General features: G+C 40.8%; 1 protein-coding gene across 2 annotated transcripts in view; it reads right to left on the bottom strand.

Annotated features, from left to right (window-relative positions):
- Positions 1 to 18,002, bottom strand: part of LOC102310201 (cAMP-specific 3',5'-cyclic phosphodiesterase 4D) — a 138,727-nt gene that overhangs the window by 57,274 nt on the left and 63,451 nt on the right. The window contains exon 1 of one of the 2 annotated variants that reach the window (XM_042219486.1): positions 16,958 to 17,996. The exons of the other annotated variant lie outside the window; for it this stretch is intronic. Within the exon in view, the coding sequence (XP_042075420.1) occupies positions 16,958 to 17,256 (299 nt within the window). The 5' untranslated portion in view covers positions 17,257 to 17,996. Of the gene's footprint in view, positions 1 to 16,957; positions 17,997 to 18,002 lie in introns of those variants that run through there. 2 annotated transcript variants of the gene reach the window in all.

The raw sequence follows: 18,002 nt of genomic DNA on the forward strand, positions 1-18,002 counted from the left end.
GATGGCAAACAGTTCAATATGATGCTCAGACCTACAGCCTTATTAAATACTGGCTCAGGGGAAATATGCTAGAGGATATACCTCACTCATTATGGCACACTTTCTATGTATTATTTGAAAACTGTGCTGCTCACAGATTTAAAAACGCACTGCAGTGCACAACTGAAGCATTTATTTGATTGTAGATGTAGCAAAGCTGTCTGAAGTTCTGAAATGTACTAAAGCTTCCTGTAAGATCTATCATTGATTTACAGGGTATGTACTGGATTTTTAACAATGTGATGGGCATAAAAATGATTTGCTCTCTTTTTACGCTGCCTCTTCTTTAACGTTCACGTCATCCATTTGTGGCTATTGTGAGTCCTGATAGTAAGGACGAAAGACAGATGGAGCATGACAAAAGAAGACAAATAGGTGACATTTCAGTCTGTTATAGCACACCCACTGTATGAGAATAGTGTGGTTTCAGACTGTCAACTCATCCGTAACCTCAAGCAGAACCTTGCTGTGTGAGTGCAGAAAACGCTGAGGGACAAAATAGCGTTAAGGTACTTTAAGGTCATATTCCACTTTACCTTTAAAAACACAAAGCAGTATGGTAGTGGTGTGTTTAGTCCTGTCACTTCACGACATTTCTAGGTTCTTCCTGTGCTTGCCTGGATTCTCTCCAGGCACTCTGGCTTCCTCCCACACTCCGAAGACTTGCATGCATGTTAGGTTAATGATTTTAAATGGGCCATAATGTGGATGCGAGTGTGTGTGCGGTTCTCCGTCTCTCTGTTTGCACAGTGATGGACTGGCAAGCTGTCCAAAATATATTCCACATCTCGCCTGCCGTCAACTGGGATACATTCCAGGACAATGGTGAATTTAATCTGGAGTCTAGAGCACATTGATTGGTCAGCATAACATAATGCTATAGAGACACCAGTCCTTTTGCATTTAGTGAGCGCACAGCTGAAGACTGCATGATGAGGGATCTTCGTTAGCTTGAACATCTTCCAATTGTTTTGCAGCAGTTACATTTCGAGGCGCGAATAAACAAACTCGCACCTTCACACTCTACCCTGCGGGAAGCTACTGCATGCCAGGATTTGTGTGAATGCAGCTGAAAAACACAGTTCATCCTGTACGTCGTGTGTGTCTACACGTGTGCATGTGAGTGTGAATGAGAGACCAGAAGTGATAAATTCTGAATTCTGGTTGTTAATTTTTTATAAAACCCTGACTACCCGCGCGCGGGATTTGGCTCATGGCGAAAAGCTGCAGCCCAGAAACTTCCTGAAGACCACAAAAATACGATGAAATGAAAGAGTAAATACACCACGCACCTCATACAGGTTACAAGTCATGAGTATTGTGCTTTCTCCTGATACCTGTACATATATATTTATGAATGCTATTGGTACGAAAATGTATAGATAAATATTCAGATTCATTTAGTTATCATATTTAGTCAAATGAACAGTGGAGAAAACTGAGTTGTGTCTCACATTGTCAAGATAAATTAAGCATTTCCAGCTTTCTTTTTAACACTTTCAGAACCCTGCAGCTCCTGAAATATATCGGTTAAGGTACAGTTAATCCTTGAGTCATCTTGCGCAAAATGACGTAGATGCATACAGGCAAGTAGGGAACTCCGGAGGGAAAGCAAGGAAGTAGGCCACAGTCATCCAGTTCCCTAAGATGCCCTGCAGATGCGTGTCTATTTTTTAATGCTGCTGCATTTAGAAAATAATGAAATCAACTGTGACTGACTACTTCCCTAGCCGTGTACGCAGCCATACATGGAAGAACAATTGAGTATGGCAAAAATAACAGGGAATCCCTGCTTGCATGAAAACCCACAGCCTGGCAAACTGGCCACAAGAGAGATTGATGTTAGTAGACATGTGTGGCGATCGTGGCTCAAGAGTTGGGTGGTCGCCTTGTAATCGGAAGGTTGTCGGTTTGAGCCCCGGCTTGAACCGTTTCGGTCGTTGTGTCCTTGGGCAAGACACTTCACCCGTTACCTACTGGTGGTGGTCAGAGGGCCCGGTGGCGCCAGCGTCCGGCAGCCTCGCCTCTGTCATCTTGCCATCACCAGTGTGTGAATGTGTGGATGACTGAATATGTAAAGCGCTTTGGGGTCATTAGGGACTAGTAAAGCGCTATACAAGTACAGGCCATTTACCATTTTAGACATACATTTAAGACTAAAAGTATTTCAACAACTGCACAGTTTCTTTAATTGCCTCAAGTTTAGAACCCATGGGCATCACCAAAGGCTGTGTTTCCTCCCTTGAGATGCTCTGCTAGGCCTTTACTGTAGCCACCTTCAGCTGCTGCTCGTTTGTGGGTCACCCTGCATTCAGTTTTGTCTTCAGTAACTGAAAAGCATGCACTATTGTGTTGATATCAGATGACTTGGCCATTGAAAGATATCCTATTCCTTTGCCTTGGGAAACTCTTGTGCTTTGGGTCATTCTCTACTTGCACTGTGAACACTGATCAGTTCCGCATTTTTTACTTGATCTGATCAGACAACATGGCTCTGTACACTTCACAATGCATCCTGCTACTTCTGTCTACAGTCACATCATCAATAAATACTAGTGACCAGCTCAACTAGCAGCCATACATGTCCATGATATAACATTGGCTCCATCGTGTCTGATGATGTGGTGATGTGGCATATTACTCCCACATACCTCTCTCTTTCCGTCATCCTGATACAAGTTAATCTTTGTTTTCCAGCAAAGTCTAATATCTCTTTCCTGTTCTTGAGTGTAACCAGTGGTTTTCTACTTGTGTTATAAACACTCTATTTATACTCATGAAGGCATCTCTTGATCTTTGACAATGACACATCTACCTCCTCGACAGTGTTTTTGTCTTGGCTAGATGTTGTGAAAGTTTTTGGTGTTTAACCAAGGAAAGAATCCTGTAATCATTCACTTCTTCTTCTTCCAGCTTTTTTGGTCCTTTTGGATACTTCCATCTTATCCCTCTATATCTTCACCAAAACTGAACTCACTGCCATTGCTAAGAGTTTTTTCCTTGGAACAGCACTGCAGCAGCCAATCCTAAAAACATAGATTTGGGAAAACCCTTTTACAACAAACCTCAGGAAATAATGCAGTCACTGACGACCTTGAATGAAGCCTATCTAACAACAGCAACAAATCATTAGCTCTTTAATAATTTTGTTAAGAGCTGATGTTGTCTATGAACAAATTGCTTACCATCAGCTCAGCAGTCTCCACAATGGTTTTAATGTACGGTTGAACTAGTTTCTCTCTGTTCGACTGCTCTCTGCTTTGTTTCTCTTTTTTTCTCTCTTTTGTAGCAAAGAAGAACATCTTCATTACAAAGACTACAGTAAGAATTTATTTAAAAATATATATATAATTCTCAGAGCTAATGTTTTGGTTCAAGAGCAGGTGTAATTTCAGTGAACCCAGACTTTGTTTTCCTCATAAAAAAACTTCCACTTTAAGATTTCTTGCTTTCACTGATGCTTCTTTGTACATCACAGGCACCAATGCTGATAAGTAGAATAACATGAAATGCAAGGCCAGCGAGTGTTTTGCAAGCTCAAAATGTGGATGCGCATATGCCCTTGAGCAGTTACACAGTAAAAACAAAGTGGGGACCTACTGGTAAAAACATCACTCCACAGCACTATCAGTGTTTCAAGTCTCTGCTGGGTACCTTTTGTAGATTTCATTTTTAGCTTGAACAGCTCTGACTCATGTTCCTGTGTTCCTGCTGTTGGAGAAAATGATAACCTGAGCAACTTAATTAAAACTCTGTTGGCACAGGGTATGGTTGCATGGGGGAAAAAATAATTTAGCTGTAGACCCAAAAATGCTAAACCCTGAAGACTGCTGCTGGCATCCCCTTCCAAGTCTTAAAGTTGAAAAACTTTAAGGTTGAGTATATTTAAAATGCTAGAACAGAGTAAAAGAGATGAAAAGTGCTTCAGACAAAAACTTGCCCATCTCCGCCTACTCTCCAACAGATAATTTCCCCATGTTCCTCTTTCCTGCACTGTGCTCACTGTCCTCCAAGCATCCTCATGAGATCTCATCTCTAATGAAATCAGCGCACCCCTCTAACTAATGTAGCCATGGTGACTATTTCCCAAATGAGCAAGGTGACCTTCAGTGGAAGCATCCAGGAAAAATACAAGCAGATTATAATTCGCCTTAAATAGGACAGATCTATTTCATACTACAGCATGATATTTAAAGCACGATTGGACCTCAGTGTCAGTAGTATGTGTAACATGGCTTGCACGCTTCACTCATTTTTAAAGATTTTTCATCAGTATTCATAATACTGACGTCCTGTAACTTTGACAGACAAGGCCTAGCTTTCAGCTTGCCTATGAACAGGCGGCTGATGGCGTCCTGTCAAGTGTCAAGCCTGTGAAAGGTGAAAGCTAAAGCCCTTTTGTGGTTTTTAGCCACCCTCTGCGGGAGTCACACTGACATGTTTTGATATGACAAAATACCTATCTTTGGAGTTAGACTTCAAAAAGCAAGGATCAGACTGATGTCAAGAAGGTCACAGCACAAATGGATGGATCAGAATTATTCGAGCGCATCTGACGGATGCTTGCTCGGATTGGGAATTGGGATGTTCACACCCCGTGTCAACCAACCTCCGGCTCTTCGTCATGTTATTCAAGCAGTATTTGCAAGGGGGTTTGGGAGGGCTCTGCACTCAAGGAGTTCACAGATGCAAGGTTGCCAGCAGAACATCGTTAGCCATTTTAAATGGCTAAATTTGGTTTCCATAAATGTTATTTCATGCCTCCACTGACCACATTGAAGATATTTTTTTAAAATCACCTTCCTGCAGAAACTATCCTTAACACTCGGCAAAATTAAACCTTATTAACAGTTAAAATGTACAACTCATTTACAACAGTGACATTTTTTCAGATTTAGATCTGCAAAGACAACGATTTTGCAAAGATCATTTCAGCTCTAACACCGGAAAGCTGAATAATCCTACTGGGTCACATTTTGTCTCTGATGATGATGTAAGTGCAGAGATTGTACAAAATGTGAAGAGATCCACTAATGGCTCTGTAATAGGAGCGGTCAAGGCCAGCATTTCCATCCTTCCCCATGGAGTCCTATGAAATCCATCTCCCATTAATAAGCACGTTGTCCCGGCCCATTCATTAGCCAGTCAAATCCCTCAAGTGACATGAATTCAAATCCAATTCATGAGTCACAGTTTTAAACTGCACCAAAAAACCTTTACAGTTTTAAGCAGAGACACATTATACGCTTGAAAGTTAAACCCAAGAGCCAGTATCCATTACAGAAAGCATGTCACAGTCATACTGCAAAGATTCAAGTTAAATGTGAACTCTGAAAATGAAGCATCATTTCTAAATGGAATACCGCTTTAGAGGTCACAGCCATAATTTTGCATATAACACATATAGGAAGAAGAAAAAAACATTTTAAACTTTTATTTATTTATTTTTAGTTTTCAAACCAGTGGTTCCATTCCCTTCCCGGAAGACGACCACTATCACTGCCACTAGTGATGAACCATGAATTATGCATGCTACTCAGATGGGCTGCTTTTTTCTGTCTCAAGGAAACTAAAATGCAAATAGCAGATGACCTTGTTTTTCTTCAGGGTTGTTAGACTGTACACCGAAAAAACTGCTTCACACCTGCTAGCCAGCCGTGGCGGTAACTTGACTGTTGATGCCCCCTCCTACCACCACCCCCAGTTGCAAATTTTATTCATTTGCTTTGTGACTATATAAACTACACTGTGTACCACAAAAGAGGCAATACATTCGATTTATGCCTCCACGATAGCCATGTGCCCTCAAGGGTCTGAATAACATGAATGGAAGCCTGGATTAGGAGGATGCAGACTTCTCTTCCTCTATCTTGTGGATCTGATCTTATTAAGATGCTTATGTTAAAATCTATAAATGCAACCTAATTTCAACTACTCAGCATCTAATCAATAGCAAGAGTTTGCCACGCTTAGCTTTCAGAGTTTAGGCGAGGTCAGAGGGAGCCCACAAAAGGCCTCTGAACATAAGTGAAATGTGTGATTCATAGTGAACTGACTTTTATGGGTAATAAACAGAGTAATATACACTCACTGGATGCTTCATTAGGTACTCATTAGGTGTTCAACTGCTCATTAAAGCAAATATCTAATCAGCCAACAACATAGCAGCATTAAGGCACATCGACATGGTCAAAGCTACCTAGTGAAGTTCAAACTGAGCATTAGAATGAAGAATAAAGGTGATTTAAGTGACTTTGATCATGGCATGCTTGCTGGTGCCAGACATGCTGGTCTGAGTGTTTCAGAAAGTGCTGATCTACGGGAATTTTTTTCCAGTGAGCAGCAGTTCTCTGGACAAAAAATACCTTGTTGATGCCAGAGGTCAGAGGAAAAATGCCTGATTGCTTTAAGTTGATAGAAAGGCAACAGTAACTCAAATAAATTTACAACCAAGATAGGGGGATAATACCACAAAGCTCAAATCTTCTCAGACTGTTTTTTTGAACATAGCCGAGGTTTTACTGTCCTCAAACGGTCTTCACAGTCATCAGATCTCAGGAGAAATGCATAATGAATGTGGAACCACCAAATCTGAAGCATTTATGTGACGATATCATGTCAATATGGACCAAAATCTCATTGAAAAGTTTCCATCTTCTTATTGAATCTGTGCCACGAAAAATGTAATCCAGTTTTAAAAGCAAAAAGGTGATCAACCCTAGCATTGCATAGCTGAAGAAGGAGTGACCAAAAACTGGCCGGTGGATTTCTTCATATTATTGAGTCTTAATCAGGGATGATGAAGTGGCTCAGGAGTTAGGGTAAAATCAAGAATCATATAGTAATGCCATGACTTGATGCAGTCATAATGACTGATTTTAAACTAGGACTAGAACTCATACCTCGATTAAAGTGGCACTGTGGAAGTTCATACCAACAGAAATTTGAGAATCGTCAAGCTTTCCATGTTTACAATTAATACAGACGTTGTAACCTCTGATTGCTTTGCATCTGTTGTATTTATCATATGGATTTCATTCATGGACGTGCACTGATGTGTTTTTCTCATTGTGCTGTTTATGTTTATATATAGCTGTAGTTATTCTGCTGCCTTTTTCTTCTACCTGACCAGGTACAATGGACGCAAATTACCAGCACGCTAACTTTGGTCCAATTACTTTTAATTGTGCAGTGTCTCTATAAAACCAAACGATAAAAGTAAAGGAATAAATAAATAAAATACCAGTTCAAGCCCGGTCAGTGACATTTATGCATGCCGTTCCCTATTTCTCCCTCTCTCTATTTCGTCTCTCATTTCCTGCCTGCTACTCAGAATATCAAATAAAATACATAAAAATACCTAAAATTGCTTCTTGATGATGAAAATGATTTGGTTCAAAAGAGAAATGGAGGAGTTTTTTATTACAAAATTAAGCCACAGTGGTTCCCGTAATGCAAATAGAGAAGTACCCAAGCTATTTAGAAGAAAATGTGGCTCGTTTATTTATCCTTTGTTAAGATTAAAGTAGAGCTAGTGGAAGCTGGTTGTTAAGATGGCGAAGAGCCACAGCAGGGCTACTTTCATATTTCATGACAATTGCGGGTTAGCTCACGTGTGTGTGGCAGGCTTACTGATAAAAGTTGATAGATGTGACAGGAGACATGTGGAGCTCAGAGGCATATCAGCCAAGAAAAGGATGCTTAAAAAAGAAGGGAGAAAACAATATATAGATGTATATACATATATAGATACAGCATATGTGGAGCAAGAGACACATAAAAAGAGAATAGACGAAGATATGAAAACAGGAGAGTAACTGTAAATCATGGTGAAGCTATGTCCTTAAATCAGCAGCATTTGTGAGCGTGCCCATGCCAGATGTGCCCCTGCCTTTGTTTAGTTAAAATCCATTTTCTCAAGCAGGTGGCAACTGCCATCTTACTATCTCTCACAATGTGGTCACTGCACATGCAAACTTTGCCAACAACACAGTGCTGTACCCTTTGCAATTCAACTTTAGACTTTTGCCGGAGTCGTCTTCTAACGACAGGTGCCAGCGCACGTCATCGAATCACAGTCGGGGTTTGTTCCACAGTTTTCTGCAAAAATGACTTTTGCGAGTTGTCGCAACAATCTCCCTCCCTTTGTGCCATCTGGAAATCCGTATGCTCATTATTGGTTTCAAATTTGCTGTTAAAGTTTCCAAAAATTTCTTACCGTCCCTTACTGTGGATCAATTTGATGAGAGCTAATGCAGTAGTGCAGCGCAAGTACGAACAAATCCCTGCTGATGACACAAATGCCCTCCGGAGACAGACCTGCTCACACACTGGCGCCTCCAGTCTGTCAGTGTTGGATATGAACCAGGTGAGCTACTGTGTGCAAAACTTGGGAGGTGCACAACCAACCGTAACACCAAAAGTGACCAGTACGCCAGTCAGCGGCATAAACCCAGCTTCACTGCTCCAAATACAATAAGTGAGATCACCAAGAAAATCACTGAATGTGGGTTCTGTTGCCACTGGAGCTGTGTTAGATTAGAGCTCTAAACAACACTGCTGTCATACTCACTGATGACAAGCATCTCACTGCCACCACAGAGAATCTGGTCACCAGAACTTGAAACACAGTTTGATGAAAATGCATCTTTTTAGTCTTTATTTAAGGAATTACTAACATTTAAAAATGCTTTGCTGTCATGTACTCTATTAAAATTCAGAATTCATCAGTTTTTTTAAAACTGCATCCTGACAGAAATAATGAACAACTGAAAATTCTGCACAGTCCGTCTAAAAGCAATCAGCGTATCTTAGACTAGAGCAGTTGCTAGCCCAGCAACACTCTTTATTACCCTGTTATGTGTAACATGATCAGCACAGCACAGCCAGCCAAGTGCTCAGGAAATCACCCAGCATCAAGCCGGCAGTCTGGAGTGGCTTTGGCTTGTAACCCCTTACAAGGCTGTCCTTCAAAAATGGGTTTCAAGCATTTTATTAGCCTAGCAGATGACCAGCGAAGGCAAAAGAGCCAGGGGAGGGCTATGAATAACAAATGGCCGTTCCTGCTGGTAAAAATTAGATGACCAGTCTCCTCCACTTCTCATACACTGTTGAGCTCTGCTTGTATTTGAGTTTCACCATTTCAGCAAATCTCCTCAGCTTTACAAAGCATTTTCCCCCAGAGCCACAATCTGAACATTGTCCAGTGTCAAAACCATAAATAAATGATTTTCCTGAAGCGGGACGTTTTTATCATTCATTTCCATAATGGATGTTTGCATTAAATATTCATGTTTCCAGTTTTTCCTGCTAATTTTAAATATCATTTGCTTTGGTAAAGAAAAAAATAAACAGGGTGCAATCCACTTTTCCTCCAAAACTGCAGGCTTGATTAGACATAGATGCATTATGTTTTATTCAGAAATGTTGGTCTTAACCTGAAAACACAGAAAGCAATTCCGGCAACCACTTACTGTGACATCAAAATTGCTTGCACATACTGACGCAGTTTTTTGTTGTCATGAAAACAAAAGCATCAGAGGAGGCTGACCGGTCATTTGTCGAAAATCGCTGCATTTTTATGCTTCAGAGCTCCATTCGCTATTAAATAAAGCATCTACTGTAGGGACAAAAATACAGTATGCTGGAATCAACACACCATTTCATATATATTCAAGTCCAATGAAAAGAAAATATATATTGCCTTAAAACCTAGAAAAAATGCAACAGCCACTAGACTTGTAATGTACCCCCCTATTGTCAGCCTTGTTAAAGAGTTACAGCTACGAGACACTGAGATCAAAATGGGAAGACCTGTGATATATGGATGAGAGACAGTTGGGAGGATTTTGAAATAAAGTAAGTCTCATTTTGCTTATAATCAGCTGAGATTGAAAAACTCCATCTAGCTACGCTAAAGCCTTTCAGCTGAATATCTTATCAACATATCAGCATATCTTATCATGAGAAAAATAGCACAACAAATTAGAGATGTCACAAGAATCAATGTTTCTTGATACAGAATTATGAAAATGTGATGGTACTTTGTTTTTAGTATCGTAGGTACCTCAAGCAGTGTGTATACTGAGTCCTGTTATCAAACAAATATTCAGTATTGAAGAATGAAACAGGTATAATAAATGTTAAAATGGTAAAGTTGGGGCAAATGTTATCAGTCCTGCCCACCTGTAATGTTGACGGTCAGTGTTAATTAGATTTGTCTAAAAAGTTTTATGCTCCTGACTGAATTCGAGGACAGTCTATCAGAAGAAGTGGCAGCAGTCCACCTTAGCAAATATTTGATCGGCAATGGAAGTATGGTCCCAAGTCACCAGAGGCACAGGTAATAAACAGGGCTATAGCTGAGTACATTTTTACGGACCAGCATTGCTCTGATCTTGATTTAAAAACAAATACACCTCTTAATTTGTCATTTTTCCCCTGAAGTATCGAAAATAATCCTATATACTGAGCATTTTCCTGAATGTCTATATCAAGTTTATAATAACAAATCCTTTATCTATTTTATACAGAATAGTAGAAGTTGGCATGTTTGGTGCAATGTGTCCTGCTTCGCAACTTTCAATTAATGCCCATGCATTTTTATAACAAACAGCTGGGAGCCACAACACTCTGCGGAGGAAGAGGTTAAAAAAGTAGGCCTAAGTATAATCCCAAACACTCGTGGAAAACAGCAGTGAAATTCAGGCATTATTCACTTCACGCTTAGACAAATAACATGACTTAGATATGGGTTGAAAGTGTATATGAGAGAAAACTGGTGGTAAGGAAAATCTCCACCTTAATTACAATTTCCTATGCTTTTATGACTATTTGGATGCATTTACATGGGCATTCACTATATTCCTGTAATTAAGCATGCATGTGACTGCATGTGTTAGGAAACCTGCTCTATATGCATGCAAAGGGCTGTCTGAGATATTTCATTATATAAGATCCTAATGCACATACTCAGCCTTCAAAGCCTTGGTAAATCACAAAGCTGATCCGAAGGGTAAACTCAATACACCTTCCATTTCTGTACGATTGAGTAGGTCGGCAAGTCACAGACAAGGGCTTAGCGTTCGTGTAATTATCAGCTCTGCCTGCCTTTCATTCTGCGACATGAAACACAGCAGAAAATCATACAGAGTGCATTTCACTCATGCCCCATTTAATTACCCAAGACACGCCATGTCTGATGCTGATCTCTGCTAATGGAAAGTTTACTACCCAGTTCCTAGTGTGTTTATTAACATGTTCTAGACATCTTCCTGGATGACAAAAGCCTTGCAGTAGATGTCTACTGTGACAATACAACAGCATGTGCAGTAAAGTTCTGTGCAAAAGTCTGGAATCGCCCCTTATTTCTTTATATTTTGTTTTCAATAAGCCAGACTTTCTTGTAATTCAAGAAAGCTTGGCCTCTGGACTCTGTTTCTCAAGGTTTTGAGAAACAGAGTGAAAACCAGGCTTTTTAATTATTTTAATCCCGGCCTTGATCATTTTCAGAAGAATGTTTTTCTTTTTATTTAAAGCCGCTTAACCCTGACCTACAAATGATTCGAGAATAAAAAAAGGCACCTAACTCAAGAAATTAACCACTCTTGTGTCTACACACAATAGACAACTTAATAAAGAACTAGTTTTAAATTATATCTTTAGCCGTCTGTATCAAAAAAAAAACAACAACTAATTGTCACCATTTGTTTCATCGAATCTATAAAATCTGACAAGGATAACACAGTTTTACAAGTATTAATTTTTTTACACCAACAAGATGATTCTCAAAGAGCTGTTAGCTGAAAACATGGTCTACAGTGTGTCCTTATAAAATCAGAGAAAGCTGGACAAGTGGGGGATAAAAGATCAAGTGACCGACATGAAAGTCATGCCCTTAAGAAACAGGACATGAGACATGAATCTCTCGTATTTAATACTTCATCTGTTCACTGAAGTCTCATCAGAAATGTTCTCAATGGAAGGATTCGGGGAATCACAGAGAAAAGGCTGAGGTATGCCAGATTGCACAACTGGACTGAACATGATGTCTTACGAAGAGACGAGTGCAAATTTGAAATTTTTGGTTCAAATCATTCTCAGCATGTACGGAGGACATCGGGAGAGCATGACAATGATCCCGAACACCCAACTAAAGCAGTAAAAACATACCTGGAAAAACACTAATGCTATGAAATACTATGAGTCACGGCTTGTCCTCGCCGAGTCTGGACCTCAACATTCTTAAAGCAGTGTGGGATCATCCTGACATAGAACGGACCAACAGGAAGCAAAATACAAAGAAGAGAGTTGAATGTCCTCCAGGAAGCCCAGAGAACCACGACTGAAGACTACTTAAAAAAATCTACAAGAAAGCTTGTCTACGAGAGTCCAGGCTGAGATGAAGAATAAAGATTAACCCTATCCCAAATATTAACTTTTAATATGCTCATTAGAAATGTACAAATATACTGTTTTTACCTTATATGCTCCATTTCCATTTATATTTTTATATTTCAAATCGCTGCACCTATTCCCACTTTCCTAGCAAAATATTTAAAAAAAAAATGAGGAGTGACTCAAAATTTCTGCACAATACTGTATGCCTGTGATTATGGCTGTGAGTGGTTATATATAACCACGTACCGAAAAGCAGTTCCATCTTCACTCTCTAACACCCATGGGATCTAATGACACAGCCAGGGGGTTATGCTTCGTCGTGGCTAAAAACCTCACTGGTAATGGCATTCACAGCAGGAAGACTGGCTGGAGAAAAATCAGCGGCCTTTAAGTACAATGCAAAGGTAGAGGACAGAGATAGAGTTTCCAATCTGCCAGCCAGTGATGAAGTAACTAAATATCCAAATTAAGCACTTTTCATCCTTTCTCACTTCCCTCCTCAGATGTTTCTGTTTAGTTTTTTGGGGGATTTTTTTCATTCAGTTTTGACATTTGCTTTTCCACCCACTGAATCATCAAATCTTAAATTGTGTGATTGTACAGCAAGAAGGCACCATTATCCTCCTCTTCACTGACATCTCTAAAGATAAAGATAACCCCCCTGTAGCGTCCCCATGGCAGGGACAGGCAAGCAGCAGGAGAGGAATGGGAGAGATGCCATCTCCTCATCAAAGAATGCTCCAGATTTTAGCTGAGGTCTCACAGAAGCCCTGAGCAGCATCCAGGCCCAGCCTAGACTGTGACACATTTGGGTGATGTCTTTTACCTTGGGGCTGATTGACCTCGCACCAAACCAGCTACTCAGGCACACGCAGCCACATCGACAGTCCTCTCACTGAAAGATTTGCTGTCTCTTTCTCTGCATAAGATTGACATCAATTGTACGTGTTGAGCAAGTAGCTGGCACTTCTTATTAGTTTTCTACTGGGGCACTGCCACAGAAGTTGTTTATGTCTGTCTGTTACAATCAGGAAACACGTCTTGTTTAGCTGACTCGCAGCAACAACTTGATTGCTGAATTTTCATGTGAATTTGTGTGACCTTCTGGAGCCTTGTTAATTAAAACCGTCAATCAAATAGGTAAATAATGCATGCATCACACATGAACACTATGTAGCAATAAGTGTATCTGAAGAATGAAAAGCTTTTAAGCCTGCAGGAGAAATAAGCTGTGTTTCTTGTCAAGTAGCCTAGAGAAGGTTTTATGTTCACAATGGCGGTTAAAGGCTCTTAGAGGGCAAACACACTGCTGTTTGAATGACAAAATCAAAAATGCACAATGCCAAGCAATGTTGTTTTAATGAAACTGCAGAATATGTATTTTACATGTTTGTATTTTTGTGCTCATGTGCTGTTTGGTTTCATTTAAAGCAACATTTACAGCTCAGTCACACTAGAGTAAAGAACGGGACAGCAACCGCCTTGAGACTAGAAAAAAGTAAAGAAATTGCCTATAGTTGCATTGAATGTTTTTGCTGTTAGCCGACAACCCCAAGTAGTTGGGGCAACCAACAGAGATTGAGAGACTAAGCGTATAGCATCCTTGACCTCTGGGTGACCTGTTTCGATCGCCAGGTGACTGCACAGGTCACCTTGTGGGAGGCAATCTGTCTTCAACCAATCTCGGTCCGACTCGGACTGACTGCTATCACTCTCAGACAGGTTTTCAAAGGTTTGCAAACAACTGGCCACTAATTTATAAATGCAGACAGATTGCCAACGTGTTGCAATCAATCTGAGTCCATCTGCATTGGTGACTGCAACTCATCCATATTCTTCCACTTATCCCACTCAGGGTCAAAGAGGGGACAAGCGGAGAGGCAGGGTCTACTCTAGACTGGTCGCTGCTTTGTCACAGGGCTAACACAGAGAGTTGGACAACCACTTACTCTCACATTCACTCCTATACTCCGTTTGGAATCAGCAATCAACTTAACCTAACGTCTGTGGGAGGAAGCCACAGGACCCAGAAAGAATGCACACAGAAATTGTGCCAACATGGATTCAAACCCAGGACCTTGCAGTGAAGCGACAGTGCTAACCACCACCACTATCTGCGACGTGTCTCTTTACAATAGATGACTCCACTATATACAATGTAACTGCTGCAGGATGTCATTTTGCAGTTAAATCACCATCCGGCAGCAGTTACATCACTATTATTTCATTATTTCTGATTCCAATCTGACCTTGTGACAGCACTCTAAAAATAAGTAGTTAATATGAAATTCCATTTGATGAGAATTGATGTGTATCTGCAACAGATTTGCAGTTTTCGCCAATGTATTCAGTTAATTATTGTATTTATTCACAAATATATAAATATATAAATATTCACAAATATTTATGTACTGATGGGAGACCAACCTCGTGTTACTGCCATTTCATCACTGTTTTGATGCAGTTGTTTGAAGATGGCAACTGACTGTGAGTGGTCTTTAAAGCAACCATTTCAAAGGCAACAAGATCTCATGTTCATTGCACACAATTATATTAGATTTGTTTGTGCTGTAATACATCAAGGCTGGTCTTCTGAGTGTTTTGTAATATATTTTGTGTCACACAATAAGCCCAACACTTGGGAAACGGTGTAATAATCCGATTATATATCTAGACTGATGTTCATCTAATGACATGTTCACTGGATGAAGGTCCCTGGGGGGGGGGCAGTTCCTGAAGACACTGAAATCAGTAATTACTAAAACATGCAACCCATTGAGCACACACAAAAATCAACAACCAATTACGTGAGCCTATTGACCAAGTGCAAATAACAGTCTGATGGGCTGCGGTGTTCAAGGGCCATTGATTTGGTTTTGTGTTAATGTTCCTGCATATGTGCTGGACTGCAATGTGCCTCTTGCGTAATTAGCCACCTGTGTGAAATTCAATTTCTTTGGGTTAATCCAATTTTAATTTTCCTTCTGAAGCAAATGTATAAGGTGCATAAACAATCTTCAAATGTGTGCGTGCATTTTCTTTTGCAATTGAAATCAATATATTTTCAACATAGCATTGCACGGTTGTTTTACTAGGCCCACACACCACCACCTCTCACCACTCCCTCCTTCCTTCCCCCCTCTGTCACTCGCTCGCTCTCTCCTTCTCTTTAGCCTCTCCTCTTTGTGACAGGAACCATTCGGCTGGCCAGACGAGCCAGTGTGCTTTCTATAGCTGACTGGTGACTGGACGCTGCAGGCGAGTATCACTCATATCTAAACCAACAATTATAAAGAAAGGAGGAGGAAAGAAGAAAAAAAAGGGAAACAGCGAGCCATTTGACAGAAACTTACATCCACAGCAGTCACTTAAGCCTGAGAGCTGAGGTGACCTTCTCAGATTTCATTTCATTTGGTCTTTTTTTTCCCCTCCCTCTTTCCCAGAACATGTGAGTAATTAGAGCAGAAACATTTCCCTCACACAACCAGGCTGGCTGTCTGAGCACGGAGGTGCTTTAGTGTCTCTGTCTGTATGCAGACGAGATTCACTAAAACTATTCTTATAGCAAACATTGTTACAGTAGCTCCTCTGGATAGCGGATAGCCTGTGAAAACACAGCAGTTGTCAAGAGCACGTGTGTTGTGATTATCCATATTGTCGCATGCAGTGAGTCATTTCAGAAGATGTGGTGATCATATAGCAAAGGCATTCTACTATATCTACTTTGCTTATCGAGAGCAGAGTGTAGTGCCAAATGCAGACATGAACGCCGGGCTTCTTGGAGATACTAAAACTAAGTGGAGCCCATCCCTCAAGACCCCTAAACACTTAGGATACAAGGAGGTTGCATATGTGTAATATATTTAGGATACATCATATATGAATAATTCCTGTGACCTTCCTTTAGTTAAAGCCTGCCTCTGACTCCCACAAGACTCTTGTCATTCCACACAATGACAATTGTGCCAAATATAGACCACCTAATTGATATTAACAGAGAGAATGGCTTGTGACAACCAAAAGAAAAAACTCTTTCTCTTTGCATCGTTATTCTTGCTTTTCTTCTCTCCAGTATGACACATCTTTCTGACCCAAATGAAACAGCTATGCGTAATCTTCCGTACTCTCTGTTATTAAAGCATATTTAAAAAGATACAAGTTATGGGATGAGGTGGTTTTATAATTGCCAAAGAGGGTTTATACCGATAAGACTGTGTCCGTTGTTTCTTTTTAACCCTTTAGCGCTGCACGGCATATAGCATATAGTTTATTCACCATCTTCTTCCTCGTTACAGCGCAGTAAATGTTTGGGACCTTATGTTACAAAAAAAGTGATGTAAAACAGAGGTCGAGCACCGTGTAAGCAGAAAGATGTACTGTAACCTTCTCAAAGTTAGGACTAAATAAGAACCGAAACACTTCTTCGCTCAGTCAGCCACACAACGCCCATCTTCATCGAGGGGGAATTAAAAGGAAACAAGCCGAGGAAAAGCAGTTTCCTTTTATATTTTGTCCTTACCGTCGAAGACCTTGAAAGGACGACGGCCACGACATCCTTGATTTCTTCAGCCCGGGTCGGTGCCCCGTGTCCACTGCGTAAGTCCGGTCCATGTTCCTCGGGTTGAGGTATCTCTCGGTGTCCGAAAAGCCTCTTTGTCTTACACGGTCGTTCTTGCGCACTACCAGCGCGTGGTGGAGCGGAGAGAGCGCTGCCTGATTCTGCTGCCTCCACAGATGTTTGGGCGCCTTTGCACTCACGCCGGTTCCGCCGCCAGCGACCAGAGGCGCCGTCCCCACTTTGCCACAGGCGGGATCCATCCTCCTCCCCACGCTGGTTATAAAATTGTTTTTTAAAAACTAAATCTACACTTTGGGAGCATTTAAGTTGAATGAGTCAGGAAAGCTTACAGGAGGTTGACTAACAGCTGCGAGTTCAGGTGTTTTTTTTTTTGTTTTTTTTTTTAATAAAACAAAATCAAATAATACAAGCAAGTAGACAACTTTGTTGTTTTGTTTTGCTTTTTTAGCTACCCGGGTACTTCACGTCCAGTTTTTGATTTTTAGCTCACGTAATGAGCTTAACTCCATCAACTTTATCGCTGACACCATGCGCAAACACACTGAAGCAGTGAGATAAAAACGAATCCATTTACGCATCACGAGGAAGACCTTTAAACTGCAGTTTTGGGGATGTATCCCTGAGTAAAGCTACGAGAAAGAACTCTCAGGTCAGTCTGGTTTCCAAGTGCTCCCCACTTCCTCCGCACACGCCCATTTCTGCAAGGTGCTTGTATTGCTGCGGCAGTGCGAGATGTTCAGCACAGGATGGTCCAAACGGACGGATGGTCTCCCCAAATGATGCAAACTTGTGCAAAACCAGTTCAAGGTAACTTGGCGCAGAGTTATGCGTAAAAGCATCCGGACTTGACAACACTGTCTCCCGTCTTCATGTCCCCTGCAGGAAAAAAGCGGCGACAGGATATAGGGAACAGGATAATACATTAAACATGAGGGACCCACCCAAAGTACCTCCCCTAAAAACCTCCATGATTGGAAAAAAAAAA

This window comes from Haplochromis burtoni, unplaced genomic scaffold (genome assembly GCF_018398535.1).
Source record: "Haplochromis burtoni strain Fernald_Lab_line unplaced genomic scaffold, NCSU_Asbu1 Contig_34, whole genome shotgun sequence".
NCBI lineage: Eukaryota > Metazoa > Chordata > Actinopteri > Cichliformes > Cichlidae > Haplochromis > Haplochromis burtoni.